At 45.7% G+C, this 26,007-nt stretch overlaps 1 protein-coding gene across 2 annotated transcripts in view; it reads right to left on the bottom strand.

Annotated features, from left to right (window-relative positions):
- DOK7 (docking protein 7) overlaps positions 1-26,007 on the bottom strand; it is a 240,908-nt gene that overhangs the window by 188,403 nt on the left and 26,498 nt on the right. For both annotated transcript variants that reach the window (XM_073647623.1, XM_073647632.1), the window contains exons 3-4: positions 19,770-20,000; positions 15,442-15,642 (exon numbers count right to left, since the gene is read on the bottom strand). In XM_073647623.1, coding sequence (XP_073503724.1) covers positions 15,442-15,642; positions 19,770-20,000 — 432 coding nt within the window. The remainder of the gene's footprint in view (positions 1-15,441; positions 15,643-19,769; positions 20,001-26,007) is intronic.

Here is a 26,007-nt window from a genome sequence, read left to right as displayed (position 1 = left end):
AGAGATGAGCAGATCAATCCAGTGAGTATCGAGTTCAAGCCAAATTTCCTAAAATTCACGGTTTCATGTGAATTCAAACATTTTAGCGAGCTAATGTGTTTTTGTGTGGTCCCGGAGACTTCCCCATAATGCCTTGCAGCTATGACATCTAGCGGATTATCATACCTTGTACAGTGGTGGTCTGTACCTGGGCCATCACAGATCAGTGGAGCACAGTTTGTATGGCAGAGTCATTTTCCATCTCCAGAGTCACTGGACTCTAGGTAAAGGGGGGAGTGGCAACCTCCTAGGCTTATCTGATATTACCCTGTCTCCCCTACTGTCCCTATATTGGTTCTTCACTAATCAACTCACAGGAACCTACCCACCTGTATTTCCCTAGTGCTTGGCCCTGGATAGGGAAAGGGGGGTGAGCACTAGTCAATCCCCACTAACAACTAAAGACCACAAAGGAGACAAACACGGGGAAAAGTAGCTTAGCTTGAGCCGACTTCAGACAGATAACTCCAAATGTCTTCCTAGCACCAGAGAAGTAGAAAGCAGGCTGAAATAGCTCCAAGTGTTCACAAGGAAACATGTGAATATCACCCACACCTTCCTGCTGCAAAGTGAAACTATTTAAACACCCAGGCCAGGGTGTTAATTAGCAAGAGGAAGGTAGCCGCTGGGTTCTATAGAGATTCAGCTTCTAAGAAGGTGTCTATAATGCCAAACAAAGAGATCTTCTGCAACCAACTGCAGGGCGACTGTCTGTCACATCTGACACACCCGTGACAGTACCCCGCCCTCTACGAGTGGCCTCCAGACACTCAGGACCAGATTTCTCAGGATAAGAGGTGTAGAATGAATGAATCAACCTGGGAGCGTTCACCTCTGATACTGAAACCCACATCCTCTCCTCTGGACCATAACCCTTCCAGTGCACCAAGTATTGTAGAGAACGACGTTGGAGATGAGAATCTATAATCCTCGAAATCTGAAACTCCAGATTACCATCAACCATTACTGGGGGTGGCGGTAGAGGTGAGGGCTCAAGAGGTTCCACGTACTTCTTAAGTAAGGACCTGTGGAAACCATTGTGGACCTTAAGGAACTGAGGAAGCTCAAGACGAAAAGCTGCTGGGTTAATGATGGCGGTTATTTTATAGGGACCAATAAACCTAAGTCCCAGCTTCCAAGAAGGAACTTTCAATCTTATATTCCTAGTAGACAACCACACAAAGTCATTCACATTCAGGTCCAGGCCTGGCAAGCGTTTTCTGTCAGCCATACGTTTATACCTGTCTTCCATAATCTTTAAATTACTCAGAACCCTCCGCCACACCGAGGAGAGTGACGAAGCAAACTATTCCTCCTCGGGAACTCCTGAGCTCCTCCCCCACTAAAAGTACCAAACTGTGGATGGTAACCGTATGTACCAAAGAACGGTGACCTGACAGTGGACTCCTAATGATGATTATTAAAGGCAAATTCTGCCAGCGGTAAGTAGGATGCCCAATCCTCCTGATTTTCGGAAACGAAACACCTGAGGTAGGTCTCCAAATTCTGATTGACTCGTTCGGTCTGTCCATTCGACTGGGGGTGAAAGGCAAAGGTAAAGGACAGCTGCACCCCCAGTCGAGAACAGAAAGCCCTCCAGAACTTGTAAACAAACTGGGTCCCCCAATCTGACACCACATCGTAGAGAACCCCGTGATGTTTTACGATCTCATTTACAAACACTTGAGCAAGTGTCTTGGCATTTGGAAGCGCAGGTAATGCGACGAAGTGAACCATTTTACTGAAACTATCTAAAACCACGAAAACGACCATTTTGCCTGCAGAAACCAGTAGGTCAGTAGTAAAATCCATGGACAAGTGTGTCCATGGGCTGCTAGGGATAGGTAATGGAAGTAGAGTACCAGACGGACGGGTATGCGATACTTTAGAACGCGCGCAAATACTACAAGCAGATACGTGTTCAACCACATCACGATGCAACCCCAGAAACCAAAAAGGAGGAGAGAGGAGGTCCATGGTTGCTTTAACACCTGGATGACCAGCAAGCATCGAGATGTGATGTTCCTTAATTACTTTGCAGCGCAGATTGGATGGTACAAATAACCTTTCTGAAGGGCAGGTGGCAGGGGTACCCCCTGGGCCTCCAACACCTCACCCTCCAGTTCTGGAAACAATTCAGAAATGACTACCCCTTTCAGTAATATCGGCGCTAGGTTCTCATGGCCACCACCACCAGGGAAGCTCCGGGACAAAGCATCAGCCTTGACATTTTTGACCCCTGGATGAAAAGTGACAACAAAATTGAACCTAGTAAAAAAACAGTGACCATCTGGCTTGCCTAGGGTTGAGATGTTTAGCTGATTGGAGATATGACAGGTTCTTATGGTCAGTAATAACGGTTATAGGAAGTTTCACCCCCAGCAGTTCGCCCCCAGCAATTTGCCCCCAGCAGTTCGCCCCCAGGTACATTTCGCCCCCTCCAACCAATGTCGCAATTCTTCGAACGCCAATGTGATCACCAAAAGTTCCCGATTACCCACGTCATAATTTCTCTCAGCTGAAGACAATTTTTTAGAAAAGAAAGCACATGGACGCCATTTACCAGGGGACGGAGCCTGAGACAACACAGCCCCAATCCCCACTTCCGACGCATCAACTTCCACAATAAAGGATTGGGAATCATTGGGTTGACTGAGTATAGGTGCCATGGCAAGACAATTCTTTAAGGAAGAAAAAGCCTGGAGGGAGGCATCCAACCATTTGGAAAAATCATATCCCTTCCTTGTCATGTCAGTAAGGGGTTTCACGATTACCGAGTAATTTTGGATAAATTTTCGGCAAAAATTAGTAAAGCCCAGAAAACATTGTAGAGTCTTCAGGTTCTGGGGACGGTCTCAATCAAGGACTGCACGGATCTTCTCCAGATCCATACAAAAACCCAAAGATGACAACAAGTACTCCAAAAACTGCACCTCCTGAATGGCGAAAACACATTTTTCTAGTTTGGCATATAGTTTGTTATCCCTTAAAATCTGGATCACCTGTTTAACTTGCCCCCCATGTGTCTGAAAATCAGGTGAGTAAACCAAAATATCGTCCAGATAGATCACCACAAATCTCCCCACCAAATGATGAAAAATATAATTTATGAAATGCTGAAACATAGCTGGTGCGTTGGTCAAACTGAAAGGCATAACCAGACTCTCAAAATGCCCTTCTGGGTTTTTTAAGCCTGTTTTCCATTTATCCCTTTCTCTGATTCTAACCAGATTGTAGGCTCTCCTTAAATCCAACTTGGAGAATACCTTAGCTTCCACAACCTGGCTGAAAAAATCTGGAATCAGAGGAAAAGGGTATGGATCTCAGATGGTAATTTGATTTAATTCCCGGAAAGCTAAACAGGGACGTAGGCCGTCATCTTTTTTCTTCACAAAGCAGAACCCTGACGCCACGGGCGAAGATGAAGGCCTGATGTGTCCCTTCTCCAGACTTTCCGCAATGAAATCCGTCATGGCTTGTCTCTCAGGGCCAGAAAGATTATATAGTCTGGACTTTGGTAGTTTAGCTCCGGGGGTCAGGTTGATAGGACAGTGATATGCACGATGAGGAGGCAAATCCTGACAGCCCCCTCTGAGAAAAAACATCCTCATAACCAGCCAGAAAAGCAGGTAATATTTCCGTAGAGACTGTAGCAAGAGAAATATCTAAACAGTTGGCAGTTATCTCCCCATTCAATGATTTCACTGGCTTGCCAATGCACCAATGGGTTACGTTTTACCAGCCAGGGAAGACCCAAGACAATTGGGGTAGGAAGACTGTCCAAGACATAGCAAGGGATTATCTCACAATGAACGAACCCCACCCTCAGTTTTACACTATGTAGAATCTGAGTTGGTGCTTTCTGTGCAAGTGGTGCTGGTTCGATGGCGAAGATGGGAATAGGCTTAGCTAAAGTACAGCAAGCAAGACCATGAGCTTTCACAAACTCAGCATCAATCATGCAGACTCCAACACCACTGTCAGTAAACACATAAATTTTCTCGGTTTTGCTCTCTAGCACCACCTCTGTTGTCAGGACAAACCAGGAACTGCAGGTTGGCAAAAAAAGCACCTATTGCTTATCCAACTCCAGACTACCAAGGGTTAATTGAGTCTCCTTTTGCTTAAGGATCGAAGGACAGGCCCCAATAAAATGTCCCTTTTTCCCACAAAAAAAGCATATGCCTTTTTTCTTGCGAAACCCTCGGGTGCAATGTATGATGCAGAGGCACCCCCTAACTGCATGGGTTCCTCCACTTCCCCCAGTACTGGTTCACCGCCAGACTGCTCCCCCGGCAGAGGTACACAACCCTGACAAGAAGGCCCCAGAGAAGGCAGTCTCACCCGCCTATCCCGAAGGCGTCTATCAATATGTATAGCCAGCGACAAGGCAGCCTCCAAGGACCCAGGGGTTTCATATACTGCCAAAGCATCTTTCAACCTTTCAGTAAGGCCCTCACAAAACTGGCTTCTAAGGGCTGAGTCTTTCCATTTAGAATCTACGGAATTCAGAACTGTAAGTTTCCACTGACCGATTCCCCTGCTGAAGGCGACATAGCCTAGACTCAGCCAAGGCGACTCGGTCAGGATCATCATAGATGAGCGCCAGGGCCCCCAAAAAAACCTCCACAGACTGGAGACAAACCGAATCCTGTGGTAAAGAAAAAGCCCAGGATTGCGGATCTTCCTGCAGGAGTGAGATCACGATTTCCCTCCGTTGCTCCTCACTTTGGGAAGAGTAAGTGTGGCGCCCCTGAGGGTTCAGTCGCCACAGAGGTACTGCACCTCACCCAGAGGTGTGATATCTCCTTCTCTCAGGTAAGGAGGGAGTGCTGTCTGGAACCTCAACACCTGCATCCAACACTACACTGCTCCATGCCGGCTGGAAGGGCAAGATGCAATGTGTTTTCCTGCTGAGCCCTGTCCCTGGCTGGAGTGGGGGGAATCCAAAGGTAGGGGGGAACCAGTAGTGGGTGTGGGTGGAGGAAACAGTTTAGGGGAGCACTATAGAGTGAGACATAAAAAGGGAAGCCATCTTAGGGTGGGAGTTCAGTCAGATTAGTAAGAGGGAGAAGTCAGTCAGGGAGCAGAGTCTCTTTAGGAGCTCTGCTCCACAAGTAGGGCCCAGTCCTAGAGGCCCAGGTGGGGAGCAGAGGAGTAGGCTCCGATCTAAAGAAGGGATCCCAGGGGGTACGGCGAGTGCAGGACGGCACCCGTACGCCCCGAATCTATCAGAAGACAGAGGGATCGTAGGCCGCAAGAAGGGGACCGGCCCCTGGACCAGTCGTGTAACTCCAAGTCTCGGCTGGAAAAACCGGAGGCTTCTGGCTTTCATAAACCAGTTGCCGCAGCCTTATTCTAATCTCCGTGAGGGTCAAGCAGGTCTGGGAACTCCAGCAAGACAGGAGGGACCTCAGAGCACCCGAGCGGGATTGAGAGTGGGGAAGCGCAGGGCAGGAGGGAGAAGACCCAGCGTGAAGACGGTCTAGCTAGCAACACAAGAAAGTGGGGTTCTGTCAGGTGCTCCTAATGTGCCTGAGGAAGAGCTGAACCCCTGCCTGATGAACGCAGTGCGACGTGGGAGGCTGGCACCCGTACAGTGCACCAGTGGAACTGTCATGAGAACTGTGAGTAAAAACTTGGATAACTGCACCGTACTGCCTCCGTCCATTCTTTCATCTGCGCCCTCTTGCCTCCCGGCGCTACAACGCCCAGCGCAACTTACACATCCTACACTGCCCTGGAGCTAGCTCTACCTGTGGAGAGCCACACCATCCCTGCTGCCATAACACCTGCTCCAGAGGACTGCTCCACAGCGGCGGCTCCCTTTGGCTGCATTCCACAGGTGGCGTCACGAACACTTTACAAATCCCCTATAAATAATTCCCCTTTTTATTGACCGCCCTGGGTCACGGACCGGGCCAGCCATCGTGATATCCCCCACCGGCATCCATAGAGGCCCGGCTGCCGAGTACCCCACGGCCCTGGGGGCACGTCAAATCGACGAAGTTTAAAGTACAATTTGCAGGCCTCTTTGAACACAAAAAACTTCTCCCTACCTCTGAAAACCTGTCCGGGAGGGCAACCTTGGGTTCAGGCTGGATAGGCGTACATGCAGAGACCCCCACACTACCGGCCTGTAGCCGCTGAGGCTGTTTCTGAACTGCTCTGCGAGATCTGCAACAGAAACCATACCAAGGGAGAAAAAAAAAACACGCCTGAAAAAAACAACAAAATAAACCCAAGTGTCAGTTTGTTTGTTTTTTTTTTTTTTTTTTTCTTTTCCTAAATGTGCACGGTTGGTGATAATGTCACGCACTGTGTAAGAAAGACTACACTGTGTTCCAAATTATTATGCAAATAATATTTTCTCAGATTTTCCCAAATTACCTATATGAATTGCAGTCATTGTAATTTTCCAGTCAAATAACTATTAGAGTACAATTGAAAGGTTTTTGTACAAACTGCCTATGATAACAGTATATTTTTAAAAAAATAAACAACTCAAACTGCACTCAAAATGCATGTTCCAAATTATTATGCACAGCAGAGTTTTCAACCTTTTCATTTTAATAAAGAACAAAAAAATGGTCATTTTTGAAATTATAAGCATTAGCAGGTTATTACAAACTGAAAGCTGATGCAAAAACTACCGATAAGACACCAAAGAAGACATTCCAGGAAAAGTACCACCAACTTTATCCTAAAGCGTCTTCATGTAGAAAAACTTGGCTGGTAAGATTATTTTCCTAAAGTGTTTGCTGAATGAGGTTTGAGGAGTTTTGAAAGAGTTTTTTTTTTTCTGAAACATTTTTTGCAGCCTATATTGGAGAGGTTTCCTTCATTGATCTGACATGCACTTTTTTTTCCACCAAGCTTTTTTCAAAATCTCTTAAAAAAAAAAAAAAGCTCAAAAAATCCCTCATAAGTGCAACAAAAAGGATTTCCCATTTAAATGAATTAGAAGAGTTTTCTGGGTATTTTTTAAGGTTTTTTTTTTATAGAGGGATTTTGGAGAGGATGTGCTTTAAAAAGCTTCTAAAAAACTCAGTGTCAATGACGCGCCCCCTAGGCCGCGGGGTACTCGGTAGCCAGGCCAGTCCTGTATTGGAGTAGTCTTGGTGGCAGTGACCCAGTCCGTGACCCAGGGCGGTCAATTAAAGGAAAAGAAAAAGGGGAATAAAGTTTTTAGTAATAATGTTCGTGACTCCACCCGTGGTATGCGGCTATATGGGGCCGCCGCTGTGGTGCAGATCCACTGGAGCTGATGGTGACGCAGCAGAGTTGGTTCAGCTCTCCACGGGCAGAGCTAAGCTCCAGGGCATTGTAGATGATTTTAAGAGGTAGAAGATGTTGGTGCAGTGTAGTGCAATGCAGGTTTTACTCACAGTTGTTAAGTTCCTCAGATTACAGTCACCGGTGTGCAACCACCCACGTCGTTCTGTGTCCTCCGGGGTAGTGATCCAGGAAACTCTCAGGTATCTCAGGAGCACTTGGATGGCACCCTGTTCTATGTACCTTTCCAGGTCGTCTCAGTGCTTTGGCTCTCACCCTCCTACCCTGCACCTCACAATCAGTGTCCCAAGCCAGTGGCCTCGGGCCTTGTCAGGCGACGTCCTCTGAGTCCCCTGGACCCTATGTGGCCACTTTTTCGGCGATGTAATTGTGGATTTTGGCTGCGACACCTTGCAAATGCTGCAGCCTCCGGTTGGCTAGCTGAGCCTGGTTGTTCTCCACTAGTTTGGGGCCGGTCTTCTTCTGCGGCCTAATCCCTCCATGTCAGCGTGAATTCGGGCGCACGGGTGGCTCTCTGGAGCCTGTCCCACTGCTCCTCTCTCCTCTTTCCTCACTTTCTTCCTGGGCCTCTCTCACTAGGCCCGACTCCTCTCTCTCTACTGAACTCCTGCTCCAAGCACTGGAGCCAGGAGCATAGACCCTTCTGCACTGCTCTCTCTTCTAGATGGTTCCCCTTCTTATTATACTCCTACCCTCTGTGCTCCACTGCCTTCTTCCTCCACCCATCTCCTCTACCTAGTTCCACCCTCCAGCTAGGGACCAGGGACTGTGATCTCCCTTAGGAGCAATCTCGCCCTTCCCGACTAAAGTGGAGCGTATTGGATGTGGGTGTGTGGGACCCGGGTAGTACTCCGTCCTTACCTGAGGGTGGGGTACCACACCTCTGGGTGAGATGCAGTACCTCTGCGGCAACTGGACCCGCAGGGGCGCCACATCAACATAGCCCAACTCAGCAATGGAGTAAAGACAACGTAATGTTGTGTATATGGACTTTTCAAAAGCTTTTGATACGGTTCCACACAAAAGGTTGATACATAAAATGAGAACAATGGGGATAGGGGAAAATATATGTACAGTATAGACCAAATGTTTGGACACACCTTCTCATTTAAAGATTTTTCTGAATTTTCATGACTATGAAAATTGTACATTCACACTGAAGGCATCAAAACTATGAATTAACACATGTGGAATTATATACCTAACAAAAAAGTGTGAAACAACTGAAAATATGTCTTATATTCTAGGTTCTTCAAAGTAGCCACCTTTTGCTTTGATGAATGCTTTGCACATGATGAGCTTCAAGAGGTAGTCACCAGAAATGGTTTTCACTTCACAGGTGTGCCCTGTCAGGTTTAATAAGTGGGATTTCTTGCCTTATAAATGGGGTTGGGACCATCAGTTGTGTTGTGCAGAAGTCAGGTGGACACACAGCTGATAGTCGTACTGAATAGACTGTTAGAATTTGTATTATGGCAAGAAAAAAGCAGCTAAGTAAAGAAAAACGAGTGTCCATCATTACTTTAAGAAATGAAGGTCAGTCAGTGCGAAAAATTGAGCAAACTTTGAAAGTGTCCCCAATTTCAGTTGCAAAAACCATCAAGCACTACAAAGAAACTGGCTCACATGAGGACCGCCCCAGGAAAGGAAGACCAAGAGTCACCTCTGCTTCTGAGGATTAGTTTATCCGAGACACCAGCCTCAGAAATCGCAGGTTAACAGCAGCTCAGAATAGAGACCAGGTCATTGCCACACAGAGTTCTAGCAGCAGACACATCTCTACAACAACTGTTAAGAGGAGACTTTGTGCAGCAGGCCTTCATGGTAAAATAGCTGCTAGGAAACCACTGCTAAGGATAGGCAACAAGCAGAAGAGACTTGTTTGGGCTAAAGAACACAAGGAATGGACATTAGACCAGTGGAAATCTGTGCTTTGGTCTGATGAGTCCAAATTTGAGATCTTTGGTTCCAACCGTGTCTTTGTGCGACGCAGAAAAGGTGAACGGATGGACTCTACATGCCTGGTTCCCACCGTGAAGCATGGAGGAGGAGGTGTGATGGTGTGGGGGTGCTTTGCTGGTGACACTGTTGGGGATTTATTCAAAATTGAAGGTATACTGAACCAGCATGGCTACCACAGCATCTTGCAGCGGCATGCTATTCCATCCGGTTTGCATTTAGTTGGACCATCATTTATTTTTCAACAGGACAATGACCACAAACACACCTCCAGGCTGTGTAAGGGCTATTTGACCAAGAAGGAGAGTGATGGGGTGCTACGCCAGATGACCTGGCCTCCACAGTCACCCGACCTGAACCCAATCGAGATGGTTTAGGGTGAGCTGGACCGCAGAGTGAAGGCAAAAGGGCCAACAAGTGCTAAGCATCTCTGGGAACTCCTTCAAGATTGTTGGAAGACCATTTCTGGTGACTACCTCTTGAAACTCATCAAGAGAATGCCAAGAGTGTGCAAAGCAGTCATCATAGCAAAAGGTGGCTACTTTGAAGAACTTAGAATATAAGACATATTTTCAGTTGTTTCACACTTTTTTTTAAGTATATGATTCCACATGTGTTAATTCATAGTTTTGATGCCTTCAGTGTGAATGTACAATTTTCATAGTCATGAAAATACAGAAAAATCTTTAAATGAGAAGGTGTGTCCAAACTTTTGGTCTGTATTGTATGTGGGTTAAGAATTGGCTCAGTGATAGGAAACAAAGGGTGGTTATTAATGGAAAACACTCAGACTGGATCTCAGTTAACAGTGGGGTACCACAGGGGTCAGTATTGGGCCCCCTTCTTTTTAACATATTTATTAATGACCTTGTAGGGGGCATACAGAGTAATATTTCAATATTTGCAGATGACACTAAACTCTGCAGGGTAATCAATACAGAGGAGGACAATTTTATATTACAGGAGGATCTATGTAAACTAGAAGCTTGGGCTGAAAAATGGCAAATGAGCTTTAATGGTGATAAATGTAAGGTAAAGCACTAGGGCAGAGGAAATAAAATGTATAATTATATGCTTAATTGTAAAACACTGGGCAAAACTGTCACTGAAAAAGACCTGGGTGTATTGGTGGACGACAAGCTCACGTTTAGTGGCCAGTGTCAGGCAGCTGCTGCAAAGGCAAATAAAATAATGGAATGCATTAAAAGAGGCATAGATGCTCATGAGGAGAACATAATTTTACCTCTATACAAGTCATTAGTGCGACCACACTTAGAATACTATGTACAGTTTTGGTCTCCGGTGTATAAGAAAGACATAACTGAACTAGAGAGGGTGCAGAGAAGAGCGACCAAGGTTATTAGAGGACTGGGGGGTCTGCAATACCAAGACAGGTTATTACACTTGGGGTTATTTACTGTGGAAAAAAGAAGGCTTAGGGGTGATCTTATTACTATGTACAAGTATATGATGGGACAGTACAAAGACCTTTCTACTGATCTTTTTACTCTGAGGCCTGAGACGGGGACAAGGGGGCATCTTCTACGTCTGGAGGAAAGAAGGTTTAATCATAATCACAGACGCGGATTCTTTACTGTAAGAGCAGTGAGACTATGGAGCTCTCTGCCGCATGATGATGTAATGAGTGATTCACTATTAAAATTTAAGACAGGCATGGATGCCTTTCTTGAAAAGTATAATATTACAGGTTATATATACTAGATTCCTTGATAGGGCGTTGATCCAGGGAACTAGTCTGATTGTCGTATGGAGTCAGGAAGGAATTTTTTTCCCCAATGTGAAGCTTAGTGTTTTCCACATTGGGGTTTTTTGCCTTCCTCTGGATCAACATGTTAGGCTATGGGTTGAACTAGATGGACTTAGTCTTCCTTCAACCTTAAAAACTATGTTACTATGTAATGTTACAGAGCGGGGTCATCGAGTGCTGAGGAGCAGGGGGCAGAAAAGTCACCAACACTCTGCTGCTCCATAACTGCAGAGTCCAGACCTCCTCTGGTATTAACATCAGCACAAGCACTGCGTCTCCGCCGGGAGTTTCATGGCCGAGCAGTGGCACGCAGCCTTACATCACCAAGCACAATGCCGAGTGTTGGATGTAGTGGTGTAAAGCCGTCACTGGTCTCTGAAGGAATCGTGTTCTGTGCAGTGACGGATCGCACTTCTCTATCTGGTGTCTGATGAATGAGTCTGGGTTTGGTGAATGCCAGGAGAAACTTACCCGCCTGACTGCATTGTCCCTGCTTTACTGTTTGGTGAAGGAGAAATATTGCTATGGGGATGATTTTTAGGGTTCAGTCTCAGCTCCTTTGTGCCAGTAAAAGGAAATTCTAATGCCTCAGAACACAAGACATTTGGACAATTGTAGCTTCCAGCTTTGTAGTAACAGTTTGGGAAAGTCACTTTTCTGCCTATGTCTGTGCCCAGTTTACAAGGTCCATAAAAACATGGAGGACGAGTTAAGTATGGTTTTCCCTGAGGAATAAGTGTATTATACTTCGAAACGCGTCGAATAAAACCTCATGTCCTTTTAACCTTCTGAAATTGGTGTCTTCAATAATCAGCAGCGCAAACAAGTCCACAAATTTTTCCTTGTCTTTAAAAATTCCCACAGACACCTCCATAATCTTGTGGAAAGTCTTCCCAGAAGAGCGGAAGATGTTCTAGCTGCAAAGGGACCAACTCCATATTAATTCCTATGGGTTTAGATTAGGATTAGGTTTGATATCCCAATGTTTTTGTACAGTCCATATAGAATATGTAAACTGTATACAAATATATGGAAAATCATATTTAATAAGCTCATAGTCCATGAAGAGTAAACTGTCTCTCTGTGTGACCACAACCACAGAATACAGTAAATGACTTTGAAATAGATGCAGAAAGACATACGAAGGATGGAGGGTCAGGAGAAAAAGAGAGGAGGTGGAATATTTTAAGTTCTAAGAAGATCTAAAGACTGCTGGTGTCAATTTCTTCTTTGAAGTAGGTGAAAGGATTATGTAGTATAGAGGAAAGGGTATAGAGTTGTCAGTGGGAGCAGAGATAGAGGTTTAAAGCGGCCTAAACAGAGCTTACATCAATGTCAATAAGCCGTCATGAAGAAGAAAGCATGCCCACTTAAGTACGCTTTAAAGATACGATAGCGAATGATTAAAAATTAGGACATTTTAAGAGCATATTTCATGTTTTTATTGTCTCCATGTTAAGATATTGCAAATATATAGTTATAGGTACCTGTCTGTTTACCTGATATGCCTGTTTTAGGAAATATTTGTGTTTTCCATGAAATAACAATTCCAGATCATTTTTATATATAAGTCTAGGTTATGTTGCTTCTCTGTAATAACTTGCGGAAATGTAAGAATAAATTGACAATTGGTTGTTATCATTTAAGGGCATGTCCATACACAGTCTGCCAACATCCAATCAGGCAATGCCATACTGTGCAGGGGCAGGGACACCTCTTTTTTGACAATGGGAATGGTAACACCCATTTGTCACTATATTAACCCCTTCTCGGCGTACGACAAACATGTGTATCCTAGGAAGGGTGTGGGTGTATGGAGCCCAATGCATATAGAGCGGGTGCAAGGCTGTGTTATACAGCCAACACGTACCTCTAACAGCAGCAACTTGAGCTACTTCTGATCTCTGCTGTCAATCTCTTAAATGTTGACTTTAACATTGATGGTCTATCCTTAGGATATCAATGTCTGATTGGTGGAGCTGCGCACACCCATCACTCCTGCCAATCAGCTGTTCGTGGTGTTGGCAGCAGCCGGAACTGCTCAATTACGGAGCTGCATAGCGCAGCACAGACGACAGAATAGTGGCCGCGGCTGAGTACTGCACATCCACCCCTATTGCTTTGAATTGAAACACTTTAAATGGTTGTGATCCTTGTGCACACTCAGATTGAGATAGAGAGGACTACTAAACACCCCTGTAGCGCCCCTGCTGCGCACTGGTGCCACAGATTCCAGAGGGGTGCATGGATGGAATTCTCCCCAGTGGCCTCAATACATACAGACACCTCCACCCAAGTCCACTAGATGGAGCCCTGTCAGTTATATAAATACTGGGGGGTGGAGTTCAGGAAGTCAGTCAGTGGGAAGCAGACAGTGTGACACCATGCTGCAGCTCCAGCCAAGCTGAAGTCTGTGTGGCTGAAGGCCAGGCTAGGCCCAAGCTGCGGGCTAGTCTGGCCAGTGAGAGCCTGGAGCGGGCTATAAGGCAAGTGAGAGTTCCTGTCAGGCACAGACAGGGACAGAACTCAGAGAGTCTGCTCAGGGAGTCTGCATGAGAGAGCCTGCAGACTGAGGAGAAGAAAGAGAAACGCATAGGGGGCAGAGGAGCATAACAGGCTCACCCCGAACCATATACCGGACACCGGGTCCGCGCCTACAGGGATCTTTATGACCAGTAGGAACAACGGAATCCCTGGAGAACTACAAGTCCCAGGTTAACCAACCGCTGACCACAGCAACAGGGTTAGGTACCACTAAGGCTCCAGCGACCAAGAATAGTGGGAACCAGGAGAAAACCCTACCGCCAGGTCAGTAGGTACAAGAAGGAAGCAGTAAGCAAGCCAGGCCTAGCTCCAGGCAGGCCCGAAGCTTAGAGAGTAAAAGACACAGATCAGGAGGCCTTACACTCGCTCACTGGGGAGAGTCCAGAAGTGTACCCTTCGCCCTGAGTGCCCTGGACCGTACCTGCATCACCACCAGTAAAGGTATTGAAGTTTGCCCTTGTGTGTGTGCCTGTACTTCCTCTGGGACCGTCCTGCCATCTTTCTCCTGCTTCCACCATCTTTCTGCACCTCTATACTGCCCTGAGGCCTGCTCCACCTGTGGGGAGCCGTCCCATCATAGCTGCCCCTAACATCAGCCTCAGTGGACTGCCGCAGCGCTGGTAACCTCTTACCAGAATCCACAGGTGGCGTCACGAAAAATACCAAAAATCCCCATATAAAAGCATTCCCCCATTTCACTGACCGCCCTGGGTCACAGACCGGGCCAGCCACCGTGATATCCCCCGGCAACCAGAGGCCCGGCTGCCGAGTACCCCACGGCCCCCCCATCATAGCCATCTTTGTACTCCCATAAAGCCCAACCTGATATATTGACATACAATATATAGAGCACAAGCGATCAAACAATAACAAGTTCAAAACCCCTAATGGGACAAAAAAATAATTAAAAGTTAATTAAAAAAGAAAAAAACGTTTTAAAAAAATTGTTAACAATGTAAAAAAAAAATCTAAAGATTTTAATCATTTTCCTTTTCCCAATCTGAAAATAAAAAATGTAATCAACTAAAATAATAATCAGCACTGGTATCGCCACATGTGCAAACGTCCAATCTATCAATATAGAAAATGTATTAACCAATAAAGTACTGTAAGTCCACCAAGAAAAATAAATCTATACATATCCTGGATTGTTTTTAGTCATGTCGCTTAACCCAAAAAAATAGAATAAAAAAGGAATCAAAAAGGTTGTATGTATCCTAAAATGGTACCAATAAAAACAACAACTCACCATGCAAAAAACAAGCCAGCACACAGCTCCATCAATGGAAAAATGTAAAAAAAAATATAGGATCTCAGAAAATTGTGCCACATCCAATTTTTTTTTTTACAAAGTTTGGAATTTTTTTTTAAGCCACTAAAATATACAAATATACAAGTTTGGTATCTCAGTAATCATACCAACCTAAAAAATCATATTGCCAGGTCACTTATCACGTACAATGAACGCTGTTAAACAAAAACCAAACCTAAAAAAACAAAAAGCAATGGAAAAATTGCATTTTTTTCAACATTTCACCTCACTTGGAATTTTTTTTCCTTGTTTTTCAGGACATTGAATGGTAAAATGAATGGTGTCATTGAAAATTACAACTCGTCCCACAAAAAAAAACAAGTCCTCATATCTCTATGTTGAGGGAAAAATAAAAAACTAAATGCTATTAGTAAAAGAGGAGGAAAGAACGAAAACACAAAACACATGGCAGCACTTATAAAACCCCTTTATAACAAGATATCCAGCATCTGATATCTCAACTCATCTGTTGTTTTGTACTAATTCTACCCTTCCAGTAATATCATAGTGCCATAGTACTTACAGTATCCGCACCGTGTTCCACCCTCAAAGACAAAGCCATTGGCCACGGCTCCATATCTTCTCAAGTCTGACAATTTCCACTGTCCTATAACCACTGGTGGCAGATCTCTGGCGAGAACCAAGATGTCGTTGCACAGGTGCAATGTCGCAGGTCCACTTTCTAGTTTAGTTCCAGGCAATACTCCAACGTGAAATCTGTGAACTAGGATAAAAAGAGAAATATGTCAACCCTTTCCTTAGAGGATGTATTATCAAGTTTTTTTCTCTTGGTTTGTGGAGGAGGAGGGTGAGAGGTATGATGTACATCCATGAATCAAACTGGACCAACTCTACTTCAACCCCTTGACGACCCAATAATTTTCTTTTTCTTTTTGTGCTTATGGTTTGTACAACAACAAAAAGTGGCGTAAAAGCTTTGAAAAGTCGAAAAGTTTTGGTGCATCGCTGATTTCTGGCGTGGTGCAGTAATTCTTTAGACGCACTAAATTCATGAGGAAGCATGCACCTCTTCCTGAACCAGGAGCATCTGACTTCACCATGCCCCTGAAAAAGTCGCCGGTCTTGATGAATCGGGGTCTTTCTGCGGTGAAATGGTAAAAAAAAAAAGGCAAAGTCATTGGTCTGGGGAAGTTTCTTTTGTAGTAAAAATTACTTGTCAAAATGATTCTCCAGATCAGTACGATTACAGTGATGCCAAAATTGTAAAATTCTTTCTTACTATTTTGGTGTCTAAAAAAAATTCCGAACTTTGTAAATAAAAATTCGTTTTTTGTCGTCATTTTTACAGACCTGTAGCTTTTTTATTCTTCTGTCAATAGGGCTATATCAGGTCTTTTTTTGTGTGCCAAGAAGTAGTTTTTATTGACTCCATTTTGCTGTACATGATGTTTTGATCACTATTTATTGCATTTTTTTATGGGAGGTGCGGTGGACAAAAAACAGCAGGTTTGGAATTTCTATTTTTTTTTTGCTTCATGATGTTTATTGGATGGCATAACAGTTTAATATTTTGATCAAACTTTTACAAACGCACTCATACCAAAACATGCTATTGTCTACATTTCTTTATTTTTAACTGGGCTGGAGAAAAGAGGGTGATTTCAATGTTTTTGTTATTATTGATTTTATATTTAAATTATGGATTTTTTTCTTTAGGTATACTGGGTGACTTAAACCTGCAATCATTTGATCACTAGTACTATATACAGCTTTGCTTCAGTAATGCAGTATATAGTTCTAATCACAGTCTCTCAAGGTTGGGCCTCACAGGAGTAGCCTCCGGCGGCAATGACAACCCATTGATGCACTGTGATCACGTTGTGTGTAGGGGGGCGATGGGCACCTAGAGCAAACTCAGTGATTGACAACTGCATTGAAGGGGTTAACAGCAGCTCTGATGGTTCGGTTAGAGGCAGATGTTGGCTGCATGGTACAGCCGGCATCTGCCCTATGTGGAATGGGCTCAGCATCCCGACTTACTTCATGACAGATATACTCATCATTTGGCATTAAGAAATTAAAATGCAATTCACACTATGAATCTTTACAAAAAGTAAACAAGAGCACGTTTTTCCATATACCATGTAGGGGACACAGCTTGCATGTGGAAGGTGTTCCGGTCAGATGAAACCAAAGTAGACATTTTTGGGCTCAATGCAAAATGCTATGTGTGGCGGAAAACTAACACTGTGTATCACCTTGCAAACACCATCCCCACTGTCAAACATGGTGGTGGGAACATCATGCTGTGGGGATGCTTTTCTTCAGCAGGGACATGGAGGTTGGTAAGACTTGATAGGAAGATGGATCCAAATAAAATAAATTTAAGTTTGTGGGTGTAAAGTGAAAAAATGTAGAAAAGTTCATGAGGTAGGAATACTTTTTGAAGGCACTGTATACATTATATTATATATATATTAAACATCAGACTGGGCAGTCAGTGACACAGATTTGGCCTAATCCAGTGCCAAGGAAACAGCCATAGCTTTATGTCTTATCTCCGAGTATTGCAACAAGACAACGTGCAGGACAGCAGAGAATAATTATATGTTTCCACAATTTATTAGTTACACGAAAACATTATCTGCTTTAATTAGAAATATGTAAATTTGACTCACAATTTACCATGAAGCTTAATTCTATTTGTCATGGTCAAAAATATCCTGACCTGAAATATTACATGCCGAGAAAACACATAAACTTAAATACCACTTGTCAGATTAGAAAATCAAAGCCAAGTGGCCCAAGAATTAAAACTTCTGCTCTTTAATTAGCGACGCCTTCTGTAGTTTATTAACATCCAGACGGCTTCTTAAAAAATATGAAAATGTCACAAAATTCCAAAAAATTCAGCATGTTGTTAATATCGGAAATAATAATTTCTAAAAATTATTTTATGCCCGTTTATGTTGCTGTCTTCGAATAAAAAATTACTGGCACACCAAAGAAAACCAAATATTCCTTTGGCATTGAACTCATGGAGTAGAGCCTAACTCCATACACTGGATCCCAGAAAAGACTGTGTACCACACCACCACAATTTGAACATGAGGGAATATCATCTACATCTCCTGGCTCAACCTGCTTGATGCTAAGACATGAACCCAGTACACGTAGGCTTATTTCTCATATCAAGGATTCTCATATCGAGGAGTAGTCCACCTTAGGTGCAAAAAAAATAGATATCCACAACCCTATTCACATGTAGTACAAAATATAGGTTGAATTGCTGACGTCTAAACTTAATCATAAGGTGCCCCCACACCTTCGATAGTTTGGCCGACAGCTATCTCTCCTGTCCTTTTTCTATATAGGCCAAACCAATGGGGAGAGAAGAATAATCTACAGGCTTTTACATTACTGAGATAGAAGTTGACAGTTGGTGCTCTTATATCATAGAATCATATATGCTGTATTTTTCGGACCATAAGACGCACTGAACCATAAGATGCACCCCAATTTTTGGGTGTTTAAATAAGAAAAAAAGATTTTTATAAGATGGGGGTCCATCTTATAGTCCAAATTAAAGGTATCTTAAGGTATCTTACCTGGGGGGGCGGCGGCAGTGGAGCAGGGTCACAGGAGGCATGGTCCCTTCCTCAGGAAGCCGGCGGTGGCAGAAGTGGGCCAATGCTGCAGGCCCTGGGTGGGAGGAGGGGGTATCCCAGCGGTGCGATACTGTGGGCCCGGTGTCAGCGGTGAGGCAGAGCAGAGTGCGTTGCGTGAAACAGGGTCCCTTCCTCAGGAAGCCGGCGGCGGCAGAAGTGTGGCGATGCTGCAGGCCTGGTGTCATGGTGAGCAGAGCAGAGTGCATCATTGCTTTCCCGGAGGCCATTTTCCTGATCCGAGGGCCACTGGAGGTGGCACATGAGCAGATTTCAATCTCGGCCATGGGCTTCAGGAAAATGGCCGCCAGAGGCGGCGTGCGCGCAGATTGAGTTCTCGACTGGGCTGAGATCCAAATCTGTGCTCTCACCACCTCTGGTGACCCACTAATTCAGGGAAATGGCAGCCAGGAAAGCAATGATGAACTCCGCTCTGCTCACCTCCGACATCGAGCCTGAAGAATCGCCACATTTCTACCGCCATCGGCTTCCTGAGGAAGGTACCCTGCTACACCACCGCCGCAACCCCCCGGTAAGCCTGTAGATCTATGGGGAACTGTAACTGTTGTTTCAATAGAACTTGCAGCATAATGTCTGTGTCTGTTTCTAGCTCCTCCTCTTTCCATAGAATTTTAAAAGCACCAACTGTCATCTTCTATCCCAGTAATGGGAAAATCTGTCTTCACTGAATACAGATTTTACTCATGAACCAAGAATGAAAGATCAGTCCAGGAGGAGAAAGAAGCAGATTTCTCTGATAAGATATATTACAAAGTTGCTTATTTTCACGTGCACTATTGATTTATGAAATAAAAAATAAAACGACAGATACTCTTTTAAACAAGTGCTAGGGAAAATTTTTCCACTTAATAACAAACAGGTTGAAATCTAAAGAGTAGACCACTAAATGCTAAATAGGCCATTTACCAGTTGTGACCACACGCAAACATCCTTGCCGTTCATTACTGCTGCCTCAAGTCTACTATTTCACTCCACATTTGATTATTTACTGTATATGTGTGTTGTATATACCTCCTATACTCGACACTTGCAGTAACCATTGGGTAAGTGGCCTTGATACATTTTTTTTCAAAGTCCGGGGGCTTCAACCTATGCTTCTGAGCCCCCCATCTACCACAGAGGTTTTTGGAAGCCTCTGAACACCAGGCGACTGCTACTTCTGCACAACCCCGGGGACATTATATGATGCGTAGACAATCTTTACCTTCTCCTAAACTGTACCGTATCCGCACATCCCAGGCATTCATAATTTCTTTATTGTCGAATCCCAACATTACAGCTTGTGAGAAACATATGATTGCCATAGTGTGGTTCACACCCTCATATGAGAGCCCTGCGTCCAAGCCACAGATGTCCTCCAATGTAACGCTGTTCTTCTCTTTATGTCCCTTTGTCCGGTCTGATTTGTCTTTATACACCAACATCAGCAAGCAATCTGAAAAATGAAAGATAGAAGTCATCAGTATAGAACAATCTATATCTGCCCCAACATGAAATATATTAAGCCTTTTAATGAAGTGTTGCTTTTCCCACCATGTCTTTATTATTTCCATGCAGCTATGTAAAGGAAATTATCTTCACACATTCTATGATACGGTATGAATTTCACGTCATATTAGTGTGTTAACTTCATTATTTTTGCCCATTGCTTATTATAAACACGTTCACAATCCTCGAACCCCAAGGATGGCATGGACATTCAGTTGTGTAGTGTAGTAATCTACATCTACTACAGTACTGCATCCCACCCCTAGTGGCTGTAACGGACTGGGTGGTGGAACCACTGTGCCGTGAACCGAGGAGAGCCTGGAGGGGAGTGACTAGGTGCCTCACCAAGTCCGACTTCAGATTCATGGCGACTGATGATACCGCGATCCGAGGAGAGACGAGGGAGGCGGGACCAGGTGCTACACCAGGACCGACCTTGGGTGGATGGTAGCTGACCCCCAAGGGACTAGAGACAGGAATGGCCTGGAATGATAGATTTGGCAAGCACAGGCGGGTACGGCTGATGAACAGGCAGACGGGCACAGCTGATAGACAGGCAGGCACAGCTGATAGACAGGCAGGAGGGTACGGCTGATAGACAAGCAGGCGGGCACAGCTCATAGACAGGGAGGTATACTGGATGTGCGAGCCCCCGGGCACTCACAGAGCCAGAAGAAGGAAGACGAGGTGCAGGACGGGGGCCCCAGCAGTGAGTGAGCCGTTTTCCCTGCCGAGGAAGAGGGACAGCATCCATGGACGCCAGTGTGGCACCCCTGCGGGTTCAGTCGCCACAGAGGTACTGCATCTCACCCAGAGGTGTGGTATCTCACTCTCAGGTAAGGATGGAGTACTGCCCGGGAACCAAACACCTGCATCCAACACTACACTACTCCAGACCAGCAGGAGGGGCAAGATGCATTGCTGCACTGCTGAACTCTGTCCCTGGCTGGAGTGGGGGGAACCAAGAGAGGGGGAACCATGTAGTAGGTGTGGGTGGAGGAAGAAGATCAGGGGAGCACTTGAGACTAGATAACCGGAGAGTGCAGCATTTCAGGTGCTGCAGCCAGCAGCCACATCTAAATCGCCAAAGAGGAGGCCATAGAGGACCCAGGGGACAGAGAAGACAGAGAAGACGTCGCCCTACAAGGTCACTGGCTTGGGACATGGGTGTGAGGCACAGGGCAGGAGGGTGAGAGCCAGCGCAGGAAGATGACCAGAAAAGGCACACAGAACGGGGTCCCGTTACGTACTCCGGAGGTACCTGGGAGTTTGCTGAACCCCTCCCAGGGTAAACACAGGACGGCGTGGGGAGTTACCCTGGCCCTGGTAACTTGGAGTCTAAAAATCGTGAGTAAAACCCTGAAGACTGCACCCCACTGTCTCTGTGAATTATTACTGCGCCATTATCCCCTGCACCACCCTGCACAACAGCAACATCTATTACATCCCCACTACTCTGCCCTGGAGCTAAGCTCTACCTGTGGAGAGCTGAACCAACTCTGCTGCATTAACAACAGCTCCAGAGGACCTGCTCCGCAGCGGCGGCTCCCTTCAGCCGGTGACGTCACGAACATTAAATACAAAAATTATAAAATCCCCTTTTATTGACCGGCCTGGGTCACGGACCGAGTCACCGCCACTGTGACATCTCCCCTAGCAACGACCAGCCCGGCTACCGAGTACCCCAATGCCCAGGGGGCACGTCACCAGCGTCTACAGTACCCCCCTTCCTTTATGTTCCCTCTTTTTCAAGCCCACAAGGAATCTCCCCAGGAGGAGTGAGGCATGAATGTTCTCCCTGGGCTCCCAGGACCTCTCCTCTGGACCAAACTCCTTCCAATCCACAAGAAAAAAGGTCTTTCCTCTTACCCTCTTGGTCGCCAGAATGTTCTCTAACTAGAAAACATCTTCATGCTTACTGGAGCAGGAGTGGTACCAGGGTCTCTGAAGAGAGAACTGAGAACGACAGGCTTGAGAAGAGACACATGAAAGGAATTGGGGATTCGTAAAGAGGCCGGGAGTTTGAGCTTTTAGGCTACATGATTAATTTGTTTCAACACTTCGAAGGGACCGATGAATCAAGGGCCCAATTTATACAATGGTACCTTGAGATGGACATACTTGGATGACAGCAAGACCTTATTCCCAGGACAAAACAGAGGTGAATCCAGATGTCTCTTGTCTGTGTGTCTTTTCATCTGCTCTGAGGACTTTAATAAGGAAGATTTGGTGTCCTTCCAGATTTCCAGATTTCAGAAAAAGTCTTGATGAGGGAATCAGCAGCAGGAATATCGGAGGTGGTTTACACAGGGAACGGGATTTTGGGATGTTGACCGTAGACCACAAAGAACGGAGATTTGGCAGAGGATTCGCTCACATGGTTATTATATGAGAATTCGGCCCAAGGCACGAGTTCGGCCCAGTCACTGTGGTGGGCATTGACAAAGTGCTGGAGGAAATTAGTCAGGATCTGATTGACCCCCTCCATCTGACCATAGGACTGAGGATGGTAGGCCGGTGAGACATCCAAGGTAACATTCAGTAGCTTGCAGGTGGCCCTCCAGAAATGACAGGTAAACTGGACTCCTCTATAGAGACAATGTAGAAATGTAGACTTTGGAGGCGGAAAATATGTAAAATAAATTTTTCTGCAAGCACTGGCGCAGATGGAAGACTGAGCAGCAGAGTGAAGTGAGCCATCTTGGAGAAGCGATCCACAACTACCCAGATGACGGTACACCTGGCTGATACTAGTAGATCAGAAATGGAAAACATAGCAATATGCCTCCAGGGAGAAGAAGGTACGGGCAAGGGAAGTAACCGACCGGTTGGAAGCCACCTGGGAGTTTTGTTTTGGGCACATGAGGGACAGGCAGAGACGAAATCCGCAACATCCTTGCACAGGGTCGGCCACCAATAGTGTTGGGAGATGCGGATAGACGTTTTCTTGTGTCCACCATGACCCGCCAGCTTAGACGAGTGACCCCAGAGAAGAACCCGCTTCCTGTCTGGTTCAGCAACGTAAGTCTTACCAGAGGAAATGTGAGACAAATCCAACACAGCGACCGTAATTATTTTGGAGGGCTCAATAATGTGATGAGAGTGTGAATCTGGAGAGTGTGTCTGCATTGACGTTTTTCTCCGCCGGCTGAAAATGGAGTGTAAAGTTGAAGCGTGCAAAGAACAACAACCACCTGGCCTAATGTGGATTAAGCGGTTGTGCAGACTGCAGATAGGTTAGATTCTTGTGGTTTGTGTAGATAATAGTGTCCGTGTATAACCCCCCTACATCAAGAATCGCCACTTCTCCAGCCCCAGTTTTATCACAAGCAGTTCCCGATCGCCAATTGGTAATTGCGTTCTGGAGCAGAGAAGATCTTAGAAAAGAAACCGCAAGTTACCATGCGGCCGGATGAGGATTTCTGAGTAAGAACGGCTCCGGCCCCTGAGGAAGAAGCATCCACCTCCAGAAAAAAATGCTTGTTATTGTCCGGACTATGCAGCACAGGAGCAGAGAAGGCCTGCTTTAAAGATACAAAGGCACTTTCCACCTCTGTGCTCCATATCTTAGGATTGTCCCCCTTGTGGGTCAAGGCTGAGATAGGAGCAGTCCGGGAAGAAAAATGGGGGATGAACTGACTGTAGTAATTTGCATTTCAGAGAAACTGCTGGATACGTTTAAGACCACTTCAGGGGTCACTTCAGGACGGCGGACACTTTTTCTCGGATCTATTTTCAAACTGGTCTCCAAGATTATGTATCCTATAAACGGAAGAGAAATCTGCTCAGAAATGCACTTTTCAAATTTGGCGTACAGGTGGTTCTTCCTAAACTTCTGCAGAACCTGCCAAACATCTCTACGGTGTAAAGGCAGATCGGGGAAGAACACCAGGATATCATCCAAGTACACTACTACACACATGTAGAGAAGATCCTGGGAGATGTCGTTCACCAGTTCTTGAAAGACTGCTGGTGCGTTAGAGAGTTCAAACGGCATAACACGATACTTGTAGTGGCCATCTCGGGTATTAAAGGCCGTTTTACATTCATCTCCCTGGCGAATACTGATCAGGTTGTACGCCCCCCGAAGGTCGAGTTTCGTGAAGACTCTGGAACCCTTAAGGGGATCGAACAGCTTGGAGATAAGAGGCAGAGGGTATTTATTTTTTATCGGAATTTGATTTAGTCCCCTATAGTCGATACATGGTCGAAGCAAAGAAGAATCCAGCTCTAGCCGGGGAGGAAAATTTCTGGATAAATCCTCTAGCCAAATTCTCTTTGATATATTTGGACATGGCTCGGGTCTCGGCCTGCAACAAGGGGTATATTCAAACTCGTGGAGGAGATACACCTGGAAGGAGGTCAAGACGGGCTATGAGGGGGTAGTGTTTCAGCCTCCTCCTTGTCAAAGAGGTCTGCCTATGCCCAATATGGTGCAGGCAAGCCAGGTAGGTTAGATAGAGAGGTTGAAGGTCGAGCAGGACAAATGGGGACCAGACAGGTTTCGTGACATTCTTGTCCCCAACGGAGAACTTCTCCAGATCTCCAGTCCAATACAGGCTCTTGTCTCCGCAGCCAAGGCAAATCCAATAGCAGAAGGTGAGACAGACCAGACACCACGTAGAGAGGAATCTTCTCAGAGTGTAGCATATTGGCTGGGGACACTTTAGGATTGTGCGCTTGGCCCATTTAAGAGGCGGGAAGCGCATGCCCTAAGCACAGTGCCCAGGGATCTGCAAGTTGTGCGTGCACCCCAGGCTCTCACAGGCCTGGAAGAAGGAAGAGGAGGTGCGGGATTTGGGCCACGGCGGTGAGTGAGATGGCGTCCCTGCTGAGGTATAGGGACAGTGTGCAGGGACGCCGGCACTACAGTGGCGTTTTGTCTAATGAAACTCAAGTGGACCACAGAGCTTCATCAAGCACCAAGAACCACTTGTCCCATCATCCATGAAAGCCTCATTGGTCTTCATTGCACAGTTGATGGCATATAGTTGGGAACATTTCCACAGGATCCTTCGGGGACCTTCTCTTATTTAAAAAATGGTGTTTCTGTGATCTCTGGTCCTACATGAGACCACAAGTGGTCGTTTTATGTAGGAGCTCCCTGCATCAAATTTTATTTTAAGGACACTGGGAAAAAATATGAGTTGACAACTCTGGACAAGGATCATATTATAAATATTTATCAAAAATCAGAGTAACCGTCTAAGAGAGAGTTAAACATTTTACAATTTGGCCGGCTCAAATACTATACATTTCCATTACCTAAGTTGATATTATACCTATTTGTCCATGCTCCATCCTTCTGTGGCGCCCCTGAGGGTTCAGTCGCCACAGAGGTACTGCACCTCACCCAGAGGTGTGGTGTCTCTCTTCTCTCAGGTAAGGAGGGAGTGCTGCCCGGAACCCCAACACATGCATCCAACACTACACTGCTCCAGGCCGGCTGGAAGGGCAAGACGCAATGTATGTTTCCTGCTGAGCCCTGACCGTGGCTGGAGTGGGGGGAACCCAAAGGTAGGGGGAACCAGTAGTGGGTGTGGGAGGAGGAAGTAGTTAGAGGGAGCACTTTGGTAGGAGTATATATAGGGTAGCCATCTTAGGGTGGCAGGTCAGAACAGTAGAGGAGAGCAGTTCAGAAGAACAGCTTGGGACAGTTCAGAAGAACAGTCCGGGAGCAGAGTCTCATTAGGAGCTCTGCTCCACAAGTAGGGGCAAGTCTGGAGGCCCAGGAGGGGAGCAGGGAGTAGGCTCCGTTCTAAGAAGGGATCCTAGGGGGTACGGCGAGTGCAGGAAGGCACCCATACGCCCCGCACCTGTCAGAAGACAGGGGGATCGTAAGCCGCATTCTAATCCCCAGGAGGGTCAAGCAGGTCCGGGATCTGACGCACAGGAGGGACTTCAGAGCACCCGAATGGGATTGAGAATGGGCAGCGCAGAGCAGGAGGGAGAAA

Source organism: Phyllobates terribilis, unplaced genomic scaffold (genome assembly GCF_046119375.1).
Source record: "Phyllobates terribilis strain yellow unplaced genomic scaffold, ASM4611937v1 Scaffold_1__5_contigs__length_1240528914, whole genome shotgun sequence".
Classification (NCBI taxonomy): domain Eukaryota; kingdom Metazoa; phylum Chordata; class Amphibia; order Anura; family Dendrobatidae; genus Phyllobates; species Phyllobates terribilis.
This window is presented reverse-complemented; position numbering and strand designations above follow the sequence as displayed.